Below are 24,655 nucleotides of genomic sequence, written 5' to 3' on the forward strand. Positions count from 1 at the left end.
TTACTGTTTCGATTGTATTTGATTTGGGTTTTGTATTAAGCTGATGTAACACACTCAGTTACTGTTTCATCCCCTGTTTTGTTTTTCACTTGCAAGATACAAGCTTGTCAAAGGCAGAACCTGTGTGGACTTCGTCTTTGTCTCTCCAAGATCTGACATTGTTCTTGACCGAGGCCAGGTTCATAGTAAATGTTTATTGCTCATTGAATCGTGACTATCATGCCTTGTTGACATGGAGTAGAGACTGTGTGAAAAATATTATTTTTTGCTCTGAAATAAAGTTCGTAATTGAAGTTCCGAGGTTCAGATGGAGAAGAAAAAGGGAGAAATTGTTGGAAGGTACCCAGCACTTCTTCCTGCTATCCAGTTGCAGAATCACTGTATTAAATTGGTGTTTGCTTGTGCTCATTTGGAAATGTATTAGCTAGAGGATGCAGAGTAAATCTCATGGAGAAAAGCCTGTAGCATGCCAAGAACTGCCTAAGGAGAATGCTAACTTAATACAAATTATCTTGCCTTCATCCTCAGGAGGGCAATACATCTCAGTTCGTATAGCCTGAAATGGAAAAAAGGAGAGTTTTCACCTTTATATCCCTTGGTGGGGAGACAGGATGAGGAAAATGTAAAATGGCATCTCATTCCACTCTGCGATGCCCTCAGCCCATCTGTAAGGCACGGCCATAGTACGGGGACAGGAGCCGACGTTTATGGCTGCCGGTTGTGGGCCTGCATGACTCATACCTGAATTGGCCCCTTTGTTTAGGGGGAGTTTAAAGTGAGTCCAAACTCCGAACCATACAAAGCATTATTTCTGGATAATATTATCCTCACCCCACACGGGTGTGTGTTTTATAGATGACAGAGTGAATCATCAAGGTCATCGTGGATTTATCTAATAAAACTGCTTTGAAGGCCTGTAAGAGCAAGCTGGCTGTTGTCACTAGACCCAGCATTATGAAAAGCACGCAGAATTTCCCACTAGTGTTAAGTTTATTGGTTACGTATTCTAGGCTCTCTGCATAACTGAGTGAACATGTAGTGCGGCTATAAAGTATTTTATATCTGCCACCAATTAAAGCTACATGCCATAAAAATAATTGGCTCCCACAAAACACACACACACACACACACACACACACACACACACACGGATTGAGTTTCACTTGGAATTTCCTCTGGCTGGCTGACCATTTGCCAAGTGCTTTTGTAAAGTGCTGCATACTAAAAAAAAAATCAATAGGCCTTGGTTTTTCTGATAGATACACAGTGCCTGTTGACTTCAGTGAAAGTCACAATGGCCCACCATTGTGACAGCAGTTTAACATAAAAGGGGAAGCTCATCTTTTGGTAAATAGCTCTTATTCATTCAACACGCACTTATTAAATGATTACGTTCCAAGCACTGGCCAACGGGAATAGGAAGATGAATAAAACTCGAGTGGTCTAGTCCTTAAGTATGTATGTCCGAGCCTGCATCTGCCCAAACGTGTACAGTATGAAACAGAACTTTGTCTTTGCCTGCCTTTCTGGTGTCATCTTTTTGCCACCTCTTGTAAGAGTCACATGACCTGTGTAAAAAATGCTTCAGCTTTTATTTCGGTCGTTTCAATTATTTTTATAAAAAAGTCAGTTTTTGCTTCACACGCAGTACTTCTTTATTGTCTTCAGAATCTGCTAAATCTGTGGAACTTTGTCAGCTGTGTACATTTATTGACAACCAGCTTGTTAATTCCCATTTTATAGGGGAAGAAGGTAATTACTAAGTCACAAATATAGAGAAAGCAGTCACATAAGTATTCCATTTTAATAAATGTGTATTTATTCTCAACATATTTATCCATAGGTGTGCATATTCCTTTATGTTCTATGTAAAATGTACATATGTACAGCTGAGTCCAGTCTAGATATTGTACCTATGCCTTGATATTGCAAGTTTCTTGAGCTTTGTCAATATCAACTGCATCATCTCCTTACCATTTGATGTTTGTTAGTTCTGTTTTATTCTTCACCTGTACTTGCTGACTTCTTTTCCTTTAAACCATCAAGGCAGGTTAGGACAAGCGTCCAGATTTGTTTTCTTTGTTGAGCCTGGGAGAAGAGCTTTAGAAACCAGGCTCTTTGATTAAATAGGCTGGTGTACCTTTTGGTTTGATCCTCAGGTCCCAGGCTCATTATCATTTAAAAACCTTCCTATCACTCGCTGTACCTATGGGTAGGTTGGCATGTTAATGGGTTATAACACTTATTTTGCAGACAATGCCTTCTTTCTCTTTGTTGGGGGAAATTTACACTATCTAATATGAACAATAGAATAATGTCTACTGTGTTACAAATCATAACGAGAAATTTCCTGAGAAGAATTACGATTTTATTTCTTTTGGAATATTATTAGGTAAGCCTCACCTAAACAGTTATTATGCCTTCCTCCAGCTGTAGTGTAATTTTTTTCTGATGGGCATAAAAGGTATGTGATAAAGGTAATGTTTTTAAAAACATTCTTGTGTAAATCAACATATGTCTACAGGTCACAATGTAATACTACTTGTAAAGAAGCTTACAAATGTTCTAGCCTATGTCTATTATTTTACAGGTGAAGTCTAGAAAGGTTGAATCATCTAAGTACCTACACTTAAATTTAGGGGTTGACATTAGTAGTCTTCTGACTTCTACTATATTTTTTATTTTTCTTCCCTCAAAGATGACTATGCTGTTAACTGTTTTATATTGCATAATTTTTCTTGATATCTGCATTATGAGATATATCTGGTTGTGCTCTTTGTGAGTGTGTGTGTGCACATGCGTGCGTGCGCGCGCGCACACACACACACACACACGTCATATTTGCAAAATTTACCAGAGCAAGAATCACCTATTTCTCTTTCCTAAATATTCTTTCTGTTCCCTAATCCTGGTTGTTTTTCGAGCTTCTGATTTTTTCATAGGAAGGATATTTAACATCTTCATTTATTAAAAAAAGAAAGTTGAAAACTGCCATTGGCAATCATGACAGAAATAATTCAGACAAGAATCATTAATAGATGCTAAAACTTAGTGGGTGAAAGTTTGAGGAAGAACAGGATATTTACATTATCTTGAAGAATCTCCTCATGAGATTATATAACTATAAAGTGAAAATAGCAATGTGACAGGGAGAAATGGGCAGATTCCACCTTAAGCAGGTGATGAAAGCTGACATCATCATGTTGGGAAAAATTGACATCATATGCCTCCTGATATGGTGTGTTGAACCATAATCAATGAAACTTGAAAGAAAAAAATTTTTGCCTTTGTAGTTTTAGAATTCTTCAGAATAAGGGGCACCTGGGTGGCTCAGTCGGTTAAGCGTCCGACTTTGGCTCAGGTCATGATCTCATGGTTCGTAGGTTTGAGCCCCGCTTCAGGCTCTACGCTGACAGCTAATTCAGAGCCTGGAGCCTGTTTCAGATTCTGTATCTCCCTCTCTCTCTGACCCTCCCCTGCTCACACTGTCTCTCTCTCTCTCTCTCAGAAATAAATATTAATGAAAAAATAAAAGATTTCTTCAGAATAAGAAACTCAGACTTTATTTCTTTATATCTGAATCTACAAAGAAATGTATGGCATTACTAGATCACTTTCAGTGTAACTACGAGTTTTCCTTTTTTTGAGATTTTCTAATATGGAAAATCTTAATAGTTTTGGTTCTATTAACGTGACTAAAAGCACAAGAAAGCTGACTTTATTGATACTTCAGCAAGTAAATATTTGGTATTTTCTAAAATATAAATGGAAATATTTATAGAAATCTGGTCCCAGACTTGAAGATAAATTTTTTTTCTTTTTCAAGTTTTTATTAAATTCTAGTTTGTTAACATATAGTATAATACTGGTTTCAGGTTTCATCACTTAACATACAACACCCAGTGCTCATCACAAGTTCCCATCCCCCTTGCCCATCTGTTGTATTTCTGAAATTCCACATATGAGTGAAATGATATGGTACTTATCTTTTTCTGACTGACTTTATTTGCTTAGCAAAGTACTTTCTAGCTCCATCCATGTGGTTGCAAATGGCAAGATTTCATTCTGTTTGATGGCTGAGTAATATTTCTGTGTGTGTGTGTGCGCGCGCGTGCGTGTGCGCACACATGCATCCATCAATTGATGAATGGATAAAGAAGATGTGGTACACAGTGCTCCGATAAATATTGGGGTGCATTTATTCCTTTGAATCAGTATTTTTGCATCCTTTGGGTAAATACCTAGTAGTGCAATTGCTGGATCATAAGGTAGTTCATTTTTAACTTTTTGAGGAACCTCCATACTGTTCTTCACAGAACGGCTTCACCAGTTTGCATTCCCACCAACAGCGTAAGAAGGTTCCCCTTCGCATCCTCCCCTTCTGTTGTTTTCTATGTTGTTCATGTTAGCCATTCTGACAGGTCTGAGGCGGTATCTCATTGTAGTTTTGATTTGTATTTCCCTGATGATGAGTGATGTTGAGCATCTTTTCATGTGTCTGTTAGCTATTTGTATGTCTTTGGAAAAATGTCTACTCATGTTGAAGATAACATTTTCTTCAGAGCATGTAACTTCACTTGGTCAATGACACACAATGCTCCTTCCTCCTTATATCCTATAGGAGAAACTAATGCTTGACTTAGCAAGTTAGCTTAGTCACAGTTTATTGTTAAGGAGGCCAGTGTTAACACGTTTGATCTTATATGGGTGTTATTTTGTTCTCTGGCTGTATGGGTAACACTGGCAAATTGGCTTGAAAATTTGTGATTTTGGTTACTTGGTTGTCTTAAGAGTATAAAAGTTTTTTTTATAGTTTATTGTCAAGTTGGTTTACATATAACATTCAGTGCTCATCCCAACAAGTGCCCTCCTCCATGCCCATCACCCCCTCCCCTCTTCCCTACCTCCCCTTTCAGCCCTCAGTTTGTTCTCAGCATTCAAGAGTCTCTCAAGAGTATAAAAGTTTTTGAAAGCAGTTATAAAGTGCCTGAAACATTGAGTTACCTTCATTTTATGTAGTGGTTTTGTTTTTACTGTTTCTTAGAAACTTATTTTAGTTGTATTTAAAATATAAGCTGTTTATGAACATCACTATGATTTATTTATTTATATTTATTTATTTTGTGTGTGTTAGAGCTTGAGCAGGAGAGGAGAGGAAAAGAGAAGGGAGAGAGAGAGAGAGAGAGAGAGAGAGAAAGGGAATGAATCTCAAGCAGGCTCTGTGCTGCCAGCATGGAGCCCGATGTGGAGCTTAAACCCACGAACCGTAAGATCAGGACCTGAGCTGAAACCAAGAGTTGGATTTTAACTGACTGAGCCACCCAGGCACCACTATGATTAAAAAAAAAAAAAAAAAGGTCAAATAGTATCTTCATTAGGATTTGTTGGGCAGCATTGTGTGTGTATGCATTTTACACACACACGTACATACAATTTATATATGTGTTTAATGAGAGAGAACACTAAAATAATCCTATGTATAGAGGCTTAAGGAATTTCATTAAGAGGTTCAAAGACAGCTAACAGTAAGCCTAAACCATCCCAGGGACTAAATATATAGTTAATACAATAGGTGTGTTTTTAAAAAAGATTATGTATAAGTTGAACTTCATGTAATATCATAATTTAGATGTGCTAGAGAAATATCACTATTTTGAGATGGTGTTGAATAGCACTGGTGACTATGGCCTGTAAGTAATTTTTATGGCTCAAAAGAATTTTGAAATTTATTTTTCTTAACCATTAGAAAACTTCTTTACTTATCTAAGATGCCATATTCTTGACATGGACAGATCACCTATAATATTGAACTAGTGTTGCTGTCTTTTTATTCACACTACACATAGCGAGTTTCTTTTAGTAAGGCTAATTAGAACCGGTTGTCTTGTAAGATTTGGTGATGTGTGTAATTCTTCTTATAGCAAATTCAACTTACTAGCAAATTATTTTGCTTAATATCTGAAAAGCTATTAGATTTTAAGATTGCATTTTAAAAATATGCAATATACCATAGAAGGCATTTTTGCATTACATTACAGATGTCACCCTAAATTTTCAAATGCTAGTCATCATTTTTAACCTATTAAATTCACTTTTTAACACTACGTATGAATGCATTACTACCAAATAAGGTTTAAAATGGCCCGATTTTTAAAATTGCAGTTTTGGCTTTCAGTATTTGGAAGACTAGGTGTTGCATTAAAGTGGAATTTGGTACAGAAAGGGAATATTGCTGCAAATATTGAATTAGAAAATAGATTGGCAGCTCTTTTCTTCTGGTTCTTGTTCTCTCCCTTCTTCCCCTCACTACTGAGTTTTGTTTTTTTTTTTAAGACCAATTATCTTTTCTTGATTCCACCCTCTCTGTTTTATTCCTTAATTACGACTGCTTCTGCCCACACCACCTCTTCCCTCATATCTCAGCAAGATGACTCTACCCTCCTAATTTCCTTTTTCAGCGAACAATTTCTAGTACTTCTCTTGCTTGGCCTTTCTGAAACAACTGATATTACGGACCATTCACTCATTCCTCCCCTAAAATTCTGTTCTCTTTTGGCTCCTGGTCAGAGCATTCTCTCCTGTTTTCTGTGGCCTCTGCTTCCTCACAGGAAGAATGAGAAGTATAAGACTTGCAAGCACGCTTGGTAATCCTTAGTGGACACAACTAACCAGTAGTTGTACACGTAAAGGACTTGTTCCTGTATGTCTCTGAAAACAAATAATTTCATTCAGTATAGTGGGTTAGGAAATAATTTTTCTCTCTGTACTTTTTACCCTTAATTTGATGTGAATTTGCATTTTCTTTTCCTTCAGTGGTCTCTGTTAAGGATGCAGAGACTATCAGAACTGCAATAACTTTGTTAAGGAAATTTATGTTTGGTCGTTAAATAAAATTTAATATATTCCTAAAGAGGAATGTGTTATATTCATCTAAAATTGTTGAGGGTGATTAAACTTTTTCATTTTGTAATTTTATAATATCCTTCTGTTAGCACAGAACACTATTTATAACATTGTCAATCAGTTATATCTATAAAAATGTATCTTTCTTTTCATCCAAAGCTATGTGTATGAAAATGCCTTTTTTGTTGGGAGATTTTCTTCAAGTGTAGAACTTTGAAGTACCGTTAGCTGAGAACTTCTACTTCATATGTAAGAATTCTCCTGGAGCACCTGGGTGGCTCATTCAGTTGAGAGTCCAACTTCGGCCCAGGTCATGATCTCAGAGTTCTTGGGTTCAAGGCCCATGCTGGGCTCTGTGCTGAAAGCTCAGCCTGAAGCCTGCTTCAGAATCTGTGTGTGTGTCTCTCTCTGCCCCTTCCCTGCTCGTGCTCTCTCAAAAAATAAATAAACGTTAAAAAAAAAATTCTCCAAATGGGTCTGTACGGATGAACTTCTTTTCCTGGCCAGAAAATGACCATTTGCCTTGACCTAAAAAATTAATAACACAACATGTTTTATGAATAGGCATTCTGGAATCCACCAGAAGACTTTTCAAACCAAAAATAGGGATCTGTTTCTTGAGGAGTGTGAGCTCAATAAATCAGGTCACTGGAGCTGGGAATGGATGGTGGTGAGCCTATTTGTAAACTTTGGGATTCTGAACGTTAATTTTAAGCTTCCTTTTGAAAAGGCCTGTGTTTGTAGAGCTTATCCCGTCAGCAATATCCCATGTCAGTTGTCAGGTCATGTTTAACGTGTGGAGATGTATTAATCTGCCACCGCTATAGCGCTCTGTGAAGGCGGGATAAATAGAGGGCTCAGCAGATGAAGAGGGATTAACTGTGTAGATTGAGCAAACTCTTCAATCACCGAACCAGTGATTTTACAAAGGATTAGCTGCTGCTTTTACAAATATTGATTACTGATTTGCTACTCAGAATGGAAATGACCTAACTTTGTGCACTTGCTGCGTGGTGTGCTCTGTGAAATGTGCATCATTCATATTAATGGATTTGTCATAGGCATTACAGAAACAGACAGATTTATTATAGCAGCAGTTGCTAGAACTGTTATGGTTAAGGTTGTGTTAGTGTATCTATTAAAACTTCAGGATTCTCGAAGTTTATAGTAGAGCCATAAAATTCATTTTCCAGGTGAAATTTGGAATACCAGTTATAGTCTAGCACAGTGATTTTTGCGCATAGTTTTACATGAATCCATTTGAAGGCATTTGAGTTGAGTAGAACAAAAAACACATTGTTGTGTTATTTTGGTATCATCCAAACATTTAGATGATTTCATTTAGAAAAAGCTTTAAATTCATCATAAATGCTTCTTTTCCAACCAAGAACATGCCTAGTACATGTGGACGTCTGAGACTCTGTCAGTATTTTTCCCAGAACAAGGTTTGTCCTGAAGCCTTTTCTTCAAGTGTGTTTCTATAATCGTCTGTAGTATCTTTTACTTTATGTTGGTTGTTACAAAATTCAGGACGGAGCTGGAGTGTTAATAGGTTATTTAGGACGGAGCTGGAGGTGGCGAACGAGCAAAAAGGAGGGTGACCTCTCTGCTCCCAGTTGGGGTAGCCGTTTCCTGCTCTCCCTGCCTCTCACTCTTGATTTCCTCATCAGGTCTTTGGTGAAAGAATTACTTTTTTTAAATTAAAATTTTAAAACTTAAAATTTTATAATTACATTATAAAATTATTTTAATGACTCAAAAGTTAGATACTCTATAAATAAAAATCCTTCTCCTCATGGGCATTTACGCATCTGGCACTTCCCTTCTGTTTTCAGCACTGTGCTGGCTGTACAAAGCTGTATTTTATCTACTTACTGACATTCCTTTGATTTTGCATTAAACATTATCTTAGAGCATATGCTTCAAATCCTGTAAGACAAATATTAAATGAAGTTTTAAAAACGTACCACTAAGAGCAATGTGTGATACTTCAAAATTGTACTTTTGCATTTAAGTAAGTACCGTTGGTAATGTTGCTGCACACCCGTTTGAGAAGCACCGTCTTATGATCCCTTACTCGAAGGCTAGTGAAAAAGACAAACTTATGAATACAGCCTAACATTGTAGGCAGTGCCCCCGAAAGGTCTCTCTCCCTGACCAGTCTCACATATGGCTGTTAACAGCTCCTCTCCTCTGAGGCTAATGATCAGAAAGAGTATTAAGCGTGCGGTGTGCTTTTATTCGCAGGCACTAGGAGAAAATGCTATACCTCAGCTCTTCTAAAATTGAAGTTTTCATGTGGGGTCTTCAGTGATTTACTCCGTTCCATAGATAACAGTGCTTTCTAGTTCTTGCAGTTACCCGGGTGTACGTCTTATCCCTGGCTCACCCTCAAGAGGAGACCTGGGCATTTGATCGTTCTCAGGAACACGCTGTTCTGTGGATGTTTTGTTTGTAGGCATAGGCTTAAACTTTGTGCAAGCTAGAATTATTCTGGCACTGAGTTAGAACTTTTAGGAGCAGTTGCTGGTTTGTTCTTTTGTTAAGGTGGTCTTCATCTGGGTATATGTCCCTGTAAAGCTGTTACACTTCATATGTGTCTATGTAAGTATCTCAATGTTACTACCAGCTTGGCTAATTGTTAAGGGATGAGGCTCGGAAGCCGTAGCATAAAAGCTGCATTGGTTTCTTGCAGGGATCGTGTTTTCTGCCTGGGATTTAATATTCACCAAAAGTTTGACCAAGACAAATAGTATTTTGGAAAGATTGTCTGAAGAATGTGCAAGGTGTCTATTCCTGTAGGTATTCTATCGTCTTATCCTTGAGTGTAACAAAGCTGTTGGAGAGCTGTACATACCTAAGTTACCAGGTTCGTGCTCGGGAGAATTACTTTTAGTAAATTTTGCTTTGGTGTTTTGCTGTTGGCTCCACATGAGTGATGTTATACAAAGCAGCCCTGTGAAACTTTTATTTTACCTACTGTAATAATGTTATTGAGGGCATTGAGAACTCATGGGAAACATTTCTTTGTCATTCCAGTATCAGGAACCAGGAATAGTGGTTGTATATTCCTCCCTGAGCAATGATCTGTATTTATCTAATGGGCAGTGAATCACATAGTTTATTATTTCCTGCTTCAGTTGCTTGTTATAAAGCTCATAACTGAATTTTTGGCCCCCCTCCTGCTAAGTGTAAATGACTTTGTAGTTCCAACTTGTCTTGTGTTCTACCCTGACTCCTAGCTTTGTCTTGATTTATTACTTTTATTTTTTTTTAATTTGAAGTGATGTCATTTATAGAAAAGTTTCAAGAATAGTACAAATAATTCCAATTATACCCTTCATTCAGATTTTCTTCAGTCATTACCTTAGAAGGAAAATCCATAAGGCTAGCAGGAGATTTTTCAGCAGAAACTTAACATTTACATTTTTTTAAATTCAGTTAATTGCTTCCTCTGTGTATATACACAATTTTCTCCTATTTCCTTTAGTATCCATACCAAATGTATCTGTACACATGCCTGCCAGATGCTTTTGTGGAGGGGAATGAAGCGGTGTGTTATTAAATAAACAATAATAGATAAGAATGTGTTAATTTCATACCTATATTTAAAAAGAGACTTATGGAAAGACCTGTTTCAGATGGAAGGAAGATAAATTGTGTGTGTATGTGTGTGTGTGAGAGAGAGAGAGGGAGAGAGAGGAAGGGAGGAAGGTAGGAATGAAGGTAGGAAGGAAGGAAGGAAAGAAAGAGAACACCCATGTGTTTTAAGAGAATACTTTAACACTTTGAATGGCAGAACAGACGAAATGCCAAAGGCTTTTTGATGTAAGTAAAAACTAAGGAGTTCTCGTCTTAAATAAAAACAGGTAGTAAATCCTAAAGCATGAGGCATGTTTGGAGATGTATTCACTTTAGTAATCAAGCCCATTTTAGTAATCAAGTCATCAGAGTAAAGCCATAAGCAGAGTCTTATTTCAGAATAATTTCATATTTGATAGTTTTCATACTAGATTTTTTTTTTTTTTTTTTACTTATTTTAACCACCTCTCAGTAATAAGATTCTTTTGGGAGATGGAAATAGAATGACAATTGTTTATATACATGTTCTCTTCAAAGTAAAAACAAAACCATATGCTTTATTATATAACATGGAAGACATTCTAGCTCTGCATATTCCTGTATCAGACACTTAAGATATATTCTTATATTATTAATGACTCTAAAGTTTTTGTACACAAATAGGAAAAATAAATGAATAAAAATTAACTTAGAGAATGTGTAAAATTAGAAAAATGTTACTCATATTCTGAAAATAATTGTAAAAAGTTATAGTTTTTAAAAACTAAAAATTTTTTAATGTTTATTTCTGAGAGAGAGAGAGCATGAGTGAGAGAGGAAGGCACAGATTGGAAACAGGCTCCAGGCTGTGAGCTGTCAGCACAGAGCCCGATGTAGAACTCGAACTCCCAAGCTGTGAGATCACGACCTGAGCTGAAGGCAGACACTTAACTGACTAGGCCACCCAGGCACCCCCAAAATTTATAGTTTAAAACTTACAACACTAAACAGTTGCAAAAAAAAAATTGTCCTATAGCCTATGGGAAAATAAAACATACTTGAATGGGAAGGAGCTAAAGTATTCAGTCTCAATTATATTTATTTCTTAAAAAAATTTTTTTAACATTTATTTTGAAAAAGAGAGAGGCAGAGCACAAACAGAAGAGGGGCAGAGAGAGACGGAGACACAGAATCTGAGGCAGGCTCCAGGCTCTGAGCTGTCAGCACAGAGCCTGATGCGGGACTCGAACTCACAAGCTGAGAGAGATCATGACCTGAACTGAAGTCAGATGCTCAACCGACTGAGTCACCCAGGTGCCCCTAAATTATATTCATTTCTTATTTTTATGTAATTTTGTTAGATACCTTTTATACTGACACAAAAGAACCTCCTTTTCTCTCCATACATGTCTGTTTCCCCTTTTCTGATTTGTTATGTTTGTGTGTGTTTAAACTGCAATGGGAGTCTTTTAAAAGACATTTTTAGGAAGGAAAATTGACTTCTCTCTAAAGTCTTGTAGAGAATGAAACAGATAGCCTAGAATTTTAAATTAAATATTGTAAATATATCATTCTGCTGTTAAGGAATTAACTTTAAATAACTATGATTACTTTAAGGCTGTAGAGTAGTAATTCAATGCTGTTGTCTTATATAGTTTCCCGTAATTGGCATTCACTTATTTGATCACTGATAGAACTTAGCATTTCAGGGTACAGGGCTTTGTTGGACAGACGTGGAGGTCCTGGCTCTACTGCTCACTGTGTGTGACCTTGATTTCCCATTGGTAACATGCAATTGATAATGCCTCCTCCTTGGGGCTATGTGAGAAGGAAATGAGGTGATGACTCTATCATGTTAAACTGATGGTTAAGGCTTAATAAATGTTAGTCATTGCAATTATTATTACCTTACTGAACCATGCTGATATTTGTTTATATGTTATTTGTTATTTAAATTATGATATGTTAAAAAAAGAATGCTTAGAAATTACAGTCTAGGGATATGGCAAAAGCTGTGTCTCATGTAGAGGTAAGATAGGGAAGGAAGGAGGAAGACCATTTATGAGTTATTTATTAAATTTTTTTACATTAAGTTATTTGACTTTTTTTTTTAAAATGTTTTCAAAAAACTTTCAGTGAGGTTCAGTTTATTTTTCCTGGCTGCCTACTTTAGGTAGTATTTAGAAAAGGGCCTGGCATATAATATACACTGGTAGGGGTGCCTGGGTGGCTCAGTTGGTTAAGCATCCGACTTCTGCTCTGGTCATGATCTCGTGGTCCGNTAAATAAATAAATAAATGTAAAAAATAAAAATAAAAAAATATACACACTGTCAAATACTTTATTTAATAAATGAATTAAGAGTGTTCCTTTTCATTTATCCTAATCTTTACTATATACAGTGCCATCAAATTTTTTTTCATGCATCAGATTTTTTTTTTTTTGCCAAATATCTACAGCTGGAAAGGAATTTGCATTGTTAAAAGGTATTTGCCTTTCATAGTTTATTGTAGTTGTTTTACCATTTCAGTTTCCTTGTTTTCTTGTGTATGAAATGTTTTCTTGCCACTGGACTTGGCAAATTTGAACTGCCATTTAGAGTAATAGTAATAATAACTAACATGTCTTCAAGTTTTCTTAAGTGCTACCCTACTGAAGCTACACAGTAATTCTCCATTATTACTTATATTCAAAGATTGGAAAAGCAAAGTTAATGAAATTAAGTAACGTGTCTAAGTCCCAGGGCTGGTGGTCAAGCTGCAATTTGAATCCAAGACCCAGGGCTTTAACCACAATTCTAAGATACAAGATCAGATTGAGGGCACCTTTTTGCGTTAAAGATGAACATTAACTTAAAATTCAGTTTATAATTGTATATGTTTTATATTATTTAGTATATCTGTGACGATTGTGATATTTAGAACTTTATTTTTAACGAAAGGAAAAAAGTATATTCCATTGTAAGCTTGTATCTCATTTTCTCTGCAGCCTTTTTTAAAAGGTGGCTTTGTTTTCCTGAATTTAATTTTTGTGACAGAGAAGAGGATTAAGATATAGGCAGATATTACATACACACACACACACACACACAACCAGTAGTCAATTGGCATGTATAATGAGGGATACAGTAGTTATAATACTAGGCCCCCAAACAAGTCCACATTTTTATCCTTGGAACGTATGATTATGTTACTCGGCAAGGGGGAATTAAGGTTGCAGGTAGAATAAGATTGCCAGTCAGCTGACCTTAAAATAAAACTATCCAGGTGGGCCCAATGTAAATACAACAGTGTTTAAGAAGGAGGCAAAAGAATAGAACCAGAGAAGCCATTGTGAGATAGACGTGGCATTGCTGGCTTTGAAGATGGAAGGGGGCCAGTAGCCAATGAAATCGGTCAGGCTTTGGGAGCCGGCGAGGCAAGGATATTGATTCCTCCCTAGAGCCACCAGCAGAAACACAGCCCTACTGATATCTTGATTTTAGTTCAGGGAGATGCTTTTTGGACTTCCACCTTCCAGAACTCTGAAGTAATAAATTTGTGTTGTTTTAAGCCACTAAAAATAACAAACTAGCCAATCAAACAAAAACAATATAGGCAGACACAGAGTAGCTGAGAAGTTATATAGGAGATAAAATTTGGTTTAAAATCTTTCTGTGAAATTTGAGGCACCTGGATGGTTCAGTCCCTAGAGCATGCAATTCTTTCTTAATCTGGAGGTCATGAGTTTAGCCCCATGTTGGGCGCAGAGATAACTTAAAAAATAAAAAAATCTCACAATCCTATGAAATAGTTATCATCTCCATTTAAAAGAAATAAGTAAAATCTGTGAAATTTAATGACATTATTAAAAAAATTTTTTTGATGTTTATTTTTGAGAGAGAGACAGAGCATGAGTGGGGGAGGGGCGGGGGGAGAGGGAGGCAGAATCTGAAGCAGGCTCCAGGCTCTGAGCTGTCAACAGAGAGCCTGATGTAGGGCTTGAACCCACAAACTGTGAGACCATGACCTGAGCCAAAGTCAGACGGTTAACTGACTGAGCCACCCAGGCTCGGGCCCCTTTAATAACATATTATTAAAAAAATAGTCTTTACCAAAATATAAAAGAATAAAGGTTCTCATATAAATACCATATGAACTAGTGGTCTTGTTTGTAGAGTGAAATTTCTCATATTGAAGCTTATTTTTAAATGACTTATTTAATATATTGATATGTCTTCATCTTTATAAATAGTTGAGGGAGTTTTANTTAATTCTTTTAGAAATAATTTAATATATTATAAAAATGTGGTACCTTGTGGTCTAAAAAATTCATTCAAAGAATCAGAAATCTTAAAGAGGTTTTCTTTTACATCTAATTTTATGAGCTAGGGACAGCACTTCTATATTAAAAATTTATCTAAAAAAGCAGTCTTTAGATATGTACTAAGGTAGTTCAAATTCTGATCACACACTTAAATGTACTCCAAAGTAAAAGAAGCACTTTTAAGTGAATGGGAAGGATAGTATAATTCTATAGATAATAAAATCCGTATACTTTTGATCTATGGCTTTTTGACTATTATTTTAGTGGCTATCGATGAACACACTTGATTTCAGATTTTTCTTAATTCTAACTCTGAATTTATTCCCTTACTTATTCTGTGATTGCCATTTGAATTTTACATATTTTGATGGGTTTCCAAGAAAATTAATAGCAGCCACAGTTATATATATGTATTTTTTGGATACAACATAGAAGCTTTTGCTGGGACTCAGTAGAGCCTTATTTATCTTTTGGGTCATACTCATAAAGCATTTCCTGCATGCATATAGCTGTTGTCTTCTGTGGTTTTGGAGAGACCTATTGAAGACATGGTAGAACCCTCATGAGGCTAATGGAATTTCCATTTCAAGAAGTAGAGGCAAACTCAAATTACCCTAATGGTTACTCTGTTTTGCTTGGTGGCTTTCAGAGTGACTTGGCACTTTACAAAGGGGTAGAGGTGACAGATGGCAAACCTGTGAGTTGCAGCCTCTGTTTTGCCCCCAGTGTCATCCCATGTGCCATTGTATCAGTCTTTAAAGCCTTGTCCCCAGGGCTTAATCTCCTTGAAAAATTCTGTGGTCTTATGAATAGGAAGCTGACCAGTTTTGTGTCTAAGCATGATATGAGCCTATTTTTTTCTTTCTTTTTTTTAAATTTTGTAATGTTTATTTTTTGAGAGACAGAGAGAGCACGAGTGGCGGAGGGGCAGAGAGAGAGGGAGACACAGAATCTGAAGCAGGCGCCAGGCTCTGAGCTGTCAGCACAAAGCCTGATGATGCGTGGCTCGAACTCATGGACGCTGAGATCATGACTGGAGCCCAAGTCGGATGCTTAATCGACTGAATCCCCCAGGCACCCAGAGCCTTTTTTTTTTTTTTTTTTAAAGAAATAACATTAGTCTTAGAGATCACCAGTACTAACATATTCACTGGTTAGTCCTTTCTGAAAAAAGTAATAATGGGAAAGGAGAAAACAAGCTCTGTGAAAGGAGCATGCAAAGCTAACATAATTAGCATTTTTTTTAGTTACTGTAGTGATTATTTATTTTAAAGGTTATTGTTTGATATGCCCATTGAATACATAATAATTTTCCTTTTGCCCTAAAATACTGATTAAAATGATTTGAAATTCCAAATTTTCTATGTGGAGGGGAGAAGTATTAGGTTATGAAAAATATTTAATTTATATCTTTCTTTCACAGATATTCCAAGCCGAGATCCTAGCTAGAAATCAAACCTGTGAAATGACAGAAAACAATTCCTTGCTAGATCTAAAGGAAGTTATCAGTTCCTCTTTAAAAACTATATGGTGTACAGTTTCCACATTTGATATCCTTGAAAGTTGAACTCATCTTTGTCCTTGGCCATTTGTTACTGAAAGTACAAGAAAAACATGAATGTGGATAAGTTTCATGGAATCTGAGGATTGGAAGGGCCTTAGAGATGATCTGATCTGGTTGTTTTTTGGTTTTTTGGTTTTTTGGTGTTTTTTTTTCTTCATGTTTTAGATGAGGAAACTGATACCCAGAAAGGCTTAGTGACCCAAGGGAGGTCACAAATTTGCAATGCTGGGATGTCATTACAGACCTCTCTAACTTATCCCCTGTGTCTTAAAATCAGTATCCGTGTAGAACTATTATAGGTAACCACTATAGCACAAAACCGTTTTATTTAATGTTGATATCCAAGTTAAGTTTAGGTTTCTCTCTTTTACTAGGACATAGACTTTCTCTTTTGCTTTGCTTTATTTTGCAGGTATACTAGTGAAATTTTGTACTGAAATTTTTTTAGAATAAGAAAAAAGGGTCAGCAACCCTGTGTCCTTGTATCTATTTTTGTGTGTATGTGTGTCTTTGTATCTATTATATATTCTCTAGAGACAGCGAAAATGTTTGTGCAAAGATTAAGTAAAATGTAATTAAATTATACTTGTGGAATAATGAGTTCTGAGCCAGTAATAGCGCTGGAAACTGAATGAAGCTCATTTATAGACTGTTTCCTATACTCAGTGTACCCTTCTGGCAGCCAGAAGTATCTACAAGATACTGGACATCATTTGGAAAAATACAGGAAACAAAACAGCATTTTTTTAACCTTTATATAAAATTGTAATGCATGAAATATTGACATCTGAAAAGAGACCTTAGTTCTGATGACTGCTTCTTAAGAAAAACAGACTTGAGGGGCACCTGGGTGGCTTAGTCAGTTAAGTGTCTGACTCTTTGATTTTGGCTTGGGTCATGATCTCATGGTTCGTGGAGCTGAGAGCCCTGTGTTGGGCTCTGCGCTGACAGTGTGGTGCCTGCTTGGGATTCTCTCTCTCCACTCCCCTCTCTCTGTGTCCTTTGCTTGTATTCTCTCCCTCTCAAAATAAATAAACTTAAAAAAAGAAAAGAAAAATGAACTTGAACTAGAGAAGTTAATCTAGACAATAAAATAACCACTGAGTTGATCAAGGTAGGAGAGGGTGTTGCCAGCATGAAATGATGACTAGTATTTTTGGAACATTGAAGTCTAATATGTGTTTTAAATATAAAGAAATCACTAAGTGGATGGCTAATATAAAAACTATGTAGGGTGTCTATTTATCAAATTAGCACTGCTGGAATGATCAGGCATTTAAAAAAGTTTGTCGCATAGAAGTTGAGAAGAGATAAAAGGAAGCATTATCCCCTCAAAGAGGTAGCCACTTTATGGAACTCAGTATCCCAACTCTCAGGCAGAAATGAGGAATTTTAAAAGATTTAGATAAACTTGTCCTTAACTTTTTGCAGTTCAAGGAAAACACATTGCATGGCTACAGTAGATCAAGATCCAGACTCAGGGTGATAATTCTTATGAGGAAAACCAATCTTTTTTTACATATCTCCCCCCACCCCCAGTATGAGGGAAGAGGAATCAGTTGTGTAAATGTGGAGGGAAAATTATATTAATTGAAAGTTTAATGTTCATGTTGAAAACTATACAAATACTAAGTAGTAAAGGGAAAATCAAAACCAGCAAAAGGTGAGATTCAGAAACCTAGCAAAGTCTAGATTGAAGAATCATAAAACTTTGAACATATTAACACAGCAAAACTAGTAAACTATAATAATTTATTAATAATAAAATAGTAAAAATGAGGCTTTAGATTCCTTAGAAGTCTAGCATTTGCGCTGGGCCTGAAAGTTGCAGACCAGAAAATAAAAAAGATAATGAAAAGCAGTTGTCTATTTTCAAAATGTCTCTGAATTACTCCCATCTCTTGACACCTCTTCATAGTTCCACATGAAGAGCCAAGTAGACAGAAAGGAAACTAAATAAAAAGTTAAACCCGGGACTTAGGAGTTAGAACTCCTACAATTAAAAAAAAAGGAAATCTTTAAATTGTGCTTCAGAAATGGTGCCTCACTGTAAGTCTTAGAAAAAAATAAATGCATTTAAAGAAAGGTGTCAGACAGGTTGATATAAGTGTGTGTGTGTGAGGGAAGAAGTGGATTAGCAAACACGGTGCTTTCAAAGGCCCAGGAATTGTGCATTGAGACACTCAGTGCCAGACAACATTGGGAATTAAACAAGCCTTTGCTTATTTATTTTGAGAAAAGACATACAGAAAAGAAAGGATGGTCAGCCTTCTCTTTTCCCTCAACTCTTCCCCACCTCCCAACTTTTAACTCACTTTCTTTTCCTTGCTCTTGCTCCCTCTTCTACTGAAAAGATTTCCATGACGGTCAAGGTCTTTTCTTCCGAGTTAAGCATTTTGTGGCCTATTTCAAGTAAAACATTTTGTGGTCTATACCTATTTTCCCACCTTTCCCTAGCCGCTCTGCAGGAATGCACCTTCCTACCATATAATGCTAAAATAGGTTTTATACCCAGCTAACCTAATGTGAAATATACCTACGTGATACTTCCTAGCAAAGAAAGTTCATATTTTTCTCTGACTTTGAAGTAATTATTTTTCACTTTGAAAAATGATAGTTAAATAAATAGTTAAAATTTTAACTTCTTAAATACATTGCAGGTATTTAAGCCTTCAAGTATTTTTCTTCTTAGATTCAAGGGAAAATGTTAAAACAATAGTTTAATATAATAAAATTGCTAAGATTGGGTAATACCCCAGTTTTTAGGTAATTTGTTTTTGAGTTTCATACTTTGGAATTCTCCATTTTTCAGATTCTAGAATCTACCCCGTTAGCTTGCTGGTATACTACGTCTACTATATACACAGTTTATTTTTAAGGCAAAATTTTCCAGACATATTTTTGAACTCTTGAGTTATCTTTTTTTAAAAGTGGTCTTGTCAATAAAATACCACCCTAACTATAAGAAAATTCCAAAAGAATTACTAATGACTTCCTAAAAAAAGAGAATGATCTACATCAGAAAATTTGAGGGGCGCCTGGGTGGCTCAGTTAGTTAAGTGTCTGACTTGAGCTCAGGTCATGATCTTGCAGTTTGTGAGTTCAAGCCCCGTGTCAGGCTCTATGCTAACAGCTCAGAACCTGGAGCCTGCTTCAGATTCTGTGACTTCCTCTATCTCTGCCCCTCCCTCATGTACTGTCTCTGTCTCTCAAAAAATAAACATTAAAAAAAAAGTAAAATAAAATAAAAAAGTATTAAGTGTTTATATATTTATGGTGTTATGCAAGTAAATCAAATGATTCTTCTAAGAACTTAAAATCTAAAATACCTAAAGAATTACTATTAATAAACCTTTTTTAAAAAACTTCACATGTGCATATTAATGCACATATAACCACATATAAAAAATAAATAAACTTTAAAAATTCACATGTGCATTGAACAAATCCTAGATATTGGACAAATAGCAAATTTAGAAAAATGAAATTTCAGTCAGAAAAACTTGGGTTTTTTTTCCCCTTTTAGGAATGAAATAAAAGATTTTAAATTAGAAACATGATATTGGAATTCATAATAAGTATTGCTTGTGGCATCAAGTTTTATTGGATTTATGAGATGGAAAATTTTAAGGCAACAGCACCAGGTTATGTATAGACTCACTAACTTCCTATTCCCTTCTCGTGTTCTTGCTCCTCTCTCCTTTCTCCTCCTCCTTTTTTTTTTTTTTTTTTTGAACTGATAAATTTCTAAAATGGAAACTTATGCTAAAGGCACCTGTTTCCCTTCAGAATAAAGTTTTTTCTTAGGATTTAGAGTGTTTATTTTTTTAATTTTTTAAAGCAGTTTGGCACTTAAAAAAATTTTTTTTAACATATATTGTTGAGAGACAGAGACAGAGTGGGAGCATGGGAGGCACAGAAAGAGAGGGAGACACAGAATCCGAAGCAGGCTCCAGGCTCTGAGCTGTCGGCACAGAGGCCGACATGGGGCTCGAACCCATGAACCGTGAGATCATGACCTGAGCCAAAGTCGGATGCTGAACTGACTGAGCCACCCAGGCGCCCCTAGAGTGTTTATTTGTTATGTGAAGAACATTTATTATGCCCCAGTGGAAGTGAGAGAGTCACGGGACGACTTTGCAGTGAGCCTGACCTAGCCAAGTGGAGATGCCTCCCATGTCCAGTTAAAGCAGCACCATCAGACCTTCAGATGGGAAGGTTGCCTCTTCTCCTATAGCTTAATTTTATCTAAAACAAACACTGCTTTAGAGTTTGTATCCAGCATCTTAAAGTTACAGAAATATTTATAGGATGTTTGCAGTGGATATTCTTGGGTTTACTACTGTGGACAAACCATTTGTAAATTTTTTCATGACATACAATCATCACGTTAAAATATTTAATGAATATGTTTGCTTTCTCATTCTGAAATGCCACCCATATGATGCTTCTTGCAATGAGATCTTGTGTAGTTGACTTAAGAATTCTACATCCCAGTTATGTAAAAGCCTGAGCACAAGCAGGGATCCACAGAAATTAAACTATGATCCTGCTAGTTGGAGAAGTTAAGTCCTTTATTTTCAGGACTCTTATTTAGAAAGAAAAATTTCCTAAATAATTTTGTAGCAGCTAGAATTTCATATTTCTGTTTGATACAATATTTCTATTTACTTTTTGTCAGCATAGCCTAGGTTAAAAACCTAAATCAAACCATAATTACCCAGAAACTGTGAGATCAAGACCTGAGCCTAAGTTGGATGCTTAACCGACTGAGCCACTCAGGTGCCCCTACAAAAATATTATACTAAATAACTTTTACCTTTATATGGATCAAGTTTATTCTGGCAAAAGGAAACATGGATACATTTACTGAAAAACGATTCAGATGTTTACATTGGCTTTCCCTAAAATTTTATATACATTTCAAAATCAGTGCACTACTTAAAATAGATTTTAATGATAATTGTTTTGTACATTGAGTTAAATTGATCTACCAGGGAACTGAAATTGGTACTTTAATTTATTTAATTAATTTATTTATTTTAGGGAGGGGAAAGAGGGAGGGAGAGGAGCAGAGGGAGAGAGTGTAAGAATGAGTGAGAGTGAACAAGAGACAGAGACAGAGACAGAGACAGAGAGAACGACAAATAAGGAGGCTTCATGCTCAGTGTGTAGCCCGATGCAGGGGTGGATCCCATGACCCTGGGATCATGACCTGAGCCAAAATCGAGTTGGACACTCAATTGACTGAGCCACCCTGGTGCCCCTTAGGTTTAATTTTAAACTTTATTTCTTAAAGAAAAATATCTTTATATTAAACATTATTTCTTGAAGAAAAATATCTATGATTTTATAATTACCCTGATCCCTCTACTATTATTAAAAACAAACAAACAAACTTACCTGGTAATTCTATGATGAATTTGTATATAATAAACTTCCTATCAAAACACTTTAAAAAAATCATAAGCTATATTGATGCTATTTCCATAAAAACTTTCCTTAGATTGGTTATTTTCACTTGTTAGAATTCTAGTAAAATGCTGAGGTAACTATTATATTGCTAATGAAGTTTATAAAAATATTGAACACTTGTGAGATTATTGAGGAACCTATTATTCATGACCATGAATATATGACTTCTAATTGACTGAACTTTTGGCTTAATCTTTCAATTTTTTGTAGTACCTAATATTTGTTTATGATAGTTCTGATAGATCTTTTAATCTAGTTTTGGACTCTCAAATGTCCTAGAAAAACCTGAAGCATTCAGCTGAATGTCTACAAGATTTCTCTTTGAGTACAACCAGGAAGAGGGAGTATTTGCTGTGTACTCAGAGAAACCAATTTTGACATTTGGTTTTTTTGGGGAAAAATCATTTTATGATTTGGTTGGTAGGAAGGGAGATATGCAGGTATGTTGATATCAATCAACAAGCATTAAAATTCTTGAAGAGTTGATTTAATATAAATGTAAAGAAGCTTATATGATTTGTTTGAAATTCCTAACTTCTCTTTCAGGGGTTTATGGCATTTATTGATAGTAGTTCCCTGATTCTTTCTTTATAGAATGTAGATCATGTCCGCAGAGATCATCTAGCTACATAAGATTACTGTGTTTGAAAGAGCATAATATATTAAGGTATAGGAGTTCAGAACACTTTTTTGCTGTTGAGATTTATAGGAGAGGGACTAGTTTATGAATGGATCAGAAACAAAGCTAATAGACTTGAATGCAGTAATTTGGGTAACTAAAAGGATGCTGAATCTAATGCGATCTGGTGCTTGGTTTTTCGAACATGGATTAGTCACTACTTTTTTCCCTCTTCTGCTTCCTACAGGAAACCAATTTCCTCCAATCGCAGCACAGGACCTTCCTTTTGTTTTAAAGGCTGGCTACCTTGAGAAACGTAGAAAAGGTAAAACTAAGATTCTAATGAAAAATCTAAAAATAGCTTTATCGTTACATAAAACATGCTTGCAGTATACATGTGGAGCCAATATTCTCTTTAGGTGATTAAGGAGTTTTAAGATTGTAAGAAAATATGAATGACATTATCCAAGCCACAAAATACAGTTTTTAGTTCTATATAATTTTTAAAAAGTTTCTTTATTCCGAGAGCAAAAGCGAGAGAATGAGTGGGGGAGGAGCAGAGAGAGAGGGAGAGCGAGAAAATCCCAAGCAGGCTCTGCACGGTCAGTGTGGAGTCCCAACGTGGGGCTTGAACCCATGTTCCATGAGATGATGAGCTGAACTGAAACCAACAAATTGGATGCTTAACCATTGAGTCACCCAGGCACCCTGCTCCATAGAATTTTTAACAACAGAACATTTAGTCAGGTTTCTGCTTGCCAGTCTCGATTATTTGTAAATGATTCAAGGTCTATTTCCTGCCTCTTAGAGGAGGGCTGCGGCCATGACTGTATTCTCAAGCATGGGGTTTCTCACCATTCCCCCACCTGGCTGAGCAGCAGCATACCCCACACCTGACCTGGCTCACACCATGTCTGCTGTGGTTTGGATCAAGCCTGGCATATTGTCTGCCATTTTCTCTGTTATGCATTCAGTGTTCCTCTCCATTGGCCATGATAATTGGGAATTGACCATATGGTGTCACTCTTTCAGCACCAACATATAATGGGAACGAACTATGGAGGTGGTGTTATTATATGGGAAACAGAAAGTCTCTTCATTACCATTTTGCTTTTCTCCTTTGGGCCTTCCTATTTATACTCCATTTGCTTTCCTTGGTTTTCTTAGCTGGATTTTAAAGCCGAGAGAGATAGCAGAAGTAATCTGGGTCAACTCCTCCCCCCGCCCTTTTATAACAGATGAGAAATGGAGACCCAGATGAATCCGTTGTCTCAAAGCGGTGTGTCAAATGTCTTTTGACTGTCCCTGTCAGGAAGGTGTGTTAGCCACGAGTGCAGCAGTCCCGTCTCTGCTTCACTGTGTTCCTTTTAGCTTTATTTTTGTTTTAGGGTTTTGTTTTCGTTTGTCTCTTAAAGAGGAAGATACAAGTTAATTAGTTCTAGAATTTCGGAGCTGATAGAAACCTTCGAAATCATATTAACAGACTTTCTCTTTTAATGGTGTTACACTTACACTGTATATGTAATCTATATTGCCTAAACTGTTCCTTTTCCCCCTTTTTTGTAGATCACAGCTTTCTGGGATTCGAATGGCAGAAACGGTGGTGTGCCCTCAGTAAAACAGTATTCTATTATTATGGAAGTGATAAAGGTAGTATTGGGGTTCAATCATACTGACTTCTATTGTGGAAGGGTTTTAGGGGCCATTTTATACCCCCTTTTTAGTACACAATAAACTGAAGATGACGAGAGAAAGACTGAGCATTTTAATATTTATAGTCTAGACTAATTTGTAATTCTATTTTATTATTTGTCAAATGCTCCAAATTCCAGAATGCCCTCAAAGTTAACACAATTGTGTTTGATAACATTAGGAAAGAGATGAAAAATTTACGTGGCTTTTCATTTTAGGAAATATTTATCATCCAAGGAGCTGTTGCAAAATTTCTGGAGAAGCGAAGGCTGTTAGGGTTGTGAGAGTTTTGAAAGGAGGAAAAGATACTTTTTTTCCCTTCAAATATTTTAGAAGAAAAATTTAGATAAAATGAAATACGTACAACACCTTTCTCATCTTCTTTTACAGATTAAAAACAAAATTTTTTTAATGTTTATTTATTTTAGAGACAGAGACAGAGCACAAGTGGGGGAGGGGCAGAGAGAGCCAGAGCCAGAATCCGAAACAGGCTGCAGGCTCTGTTTAAATAACGACAGCAAGCACCTATATAGAGA

The 24,655-nt window shown here is 36.2% G+C and overlaps 1 protein-coding gene across 1 annotated transcript in view; it reads left to right on the forward strand.

Annotated features, from left to right (window-relative positions):
- SKAP2 (src kinase associated phosphoprotein 2) overlaps positions 1-24,655 on the forward strand; it is a 173,081-nt gene that overhangs the window by 80,296 nt on the left and 68,130 nt on the right. The window contains exons 6-7 of the mRNA XM_077775366.1: positions 22,675-22,752; positions 23,994-24,077. Coding sequence (XP_077631492.1) covers positions 22,675-22,752; positions 23,994-24,077 — 162 coding nt within the window. The remainder of the gene's footprint in view (positions 1-22,674; positions 22,753-23,993; positions 24,078-24,655) is intronic.

Source organism: Crocuta crocuta, unplaced genomic scaffold, assembly GCF_008692635.1.
Source record: "Crocuta crocuta isolate KB4526 unplaced genomic scaffold, BGI_CrCroc_1.0 scaffold197, whole genome shotgun sequence".
NCBI lineage: Eukaryota > Metazoa > Chordata > Mammalia > Carnivora > Hyaenidae > Crocuta > Crocuta crocuta.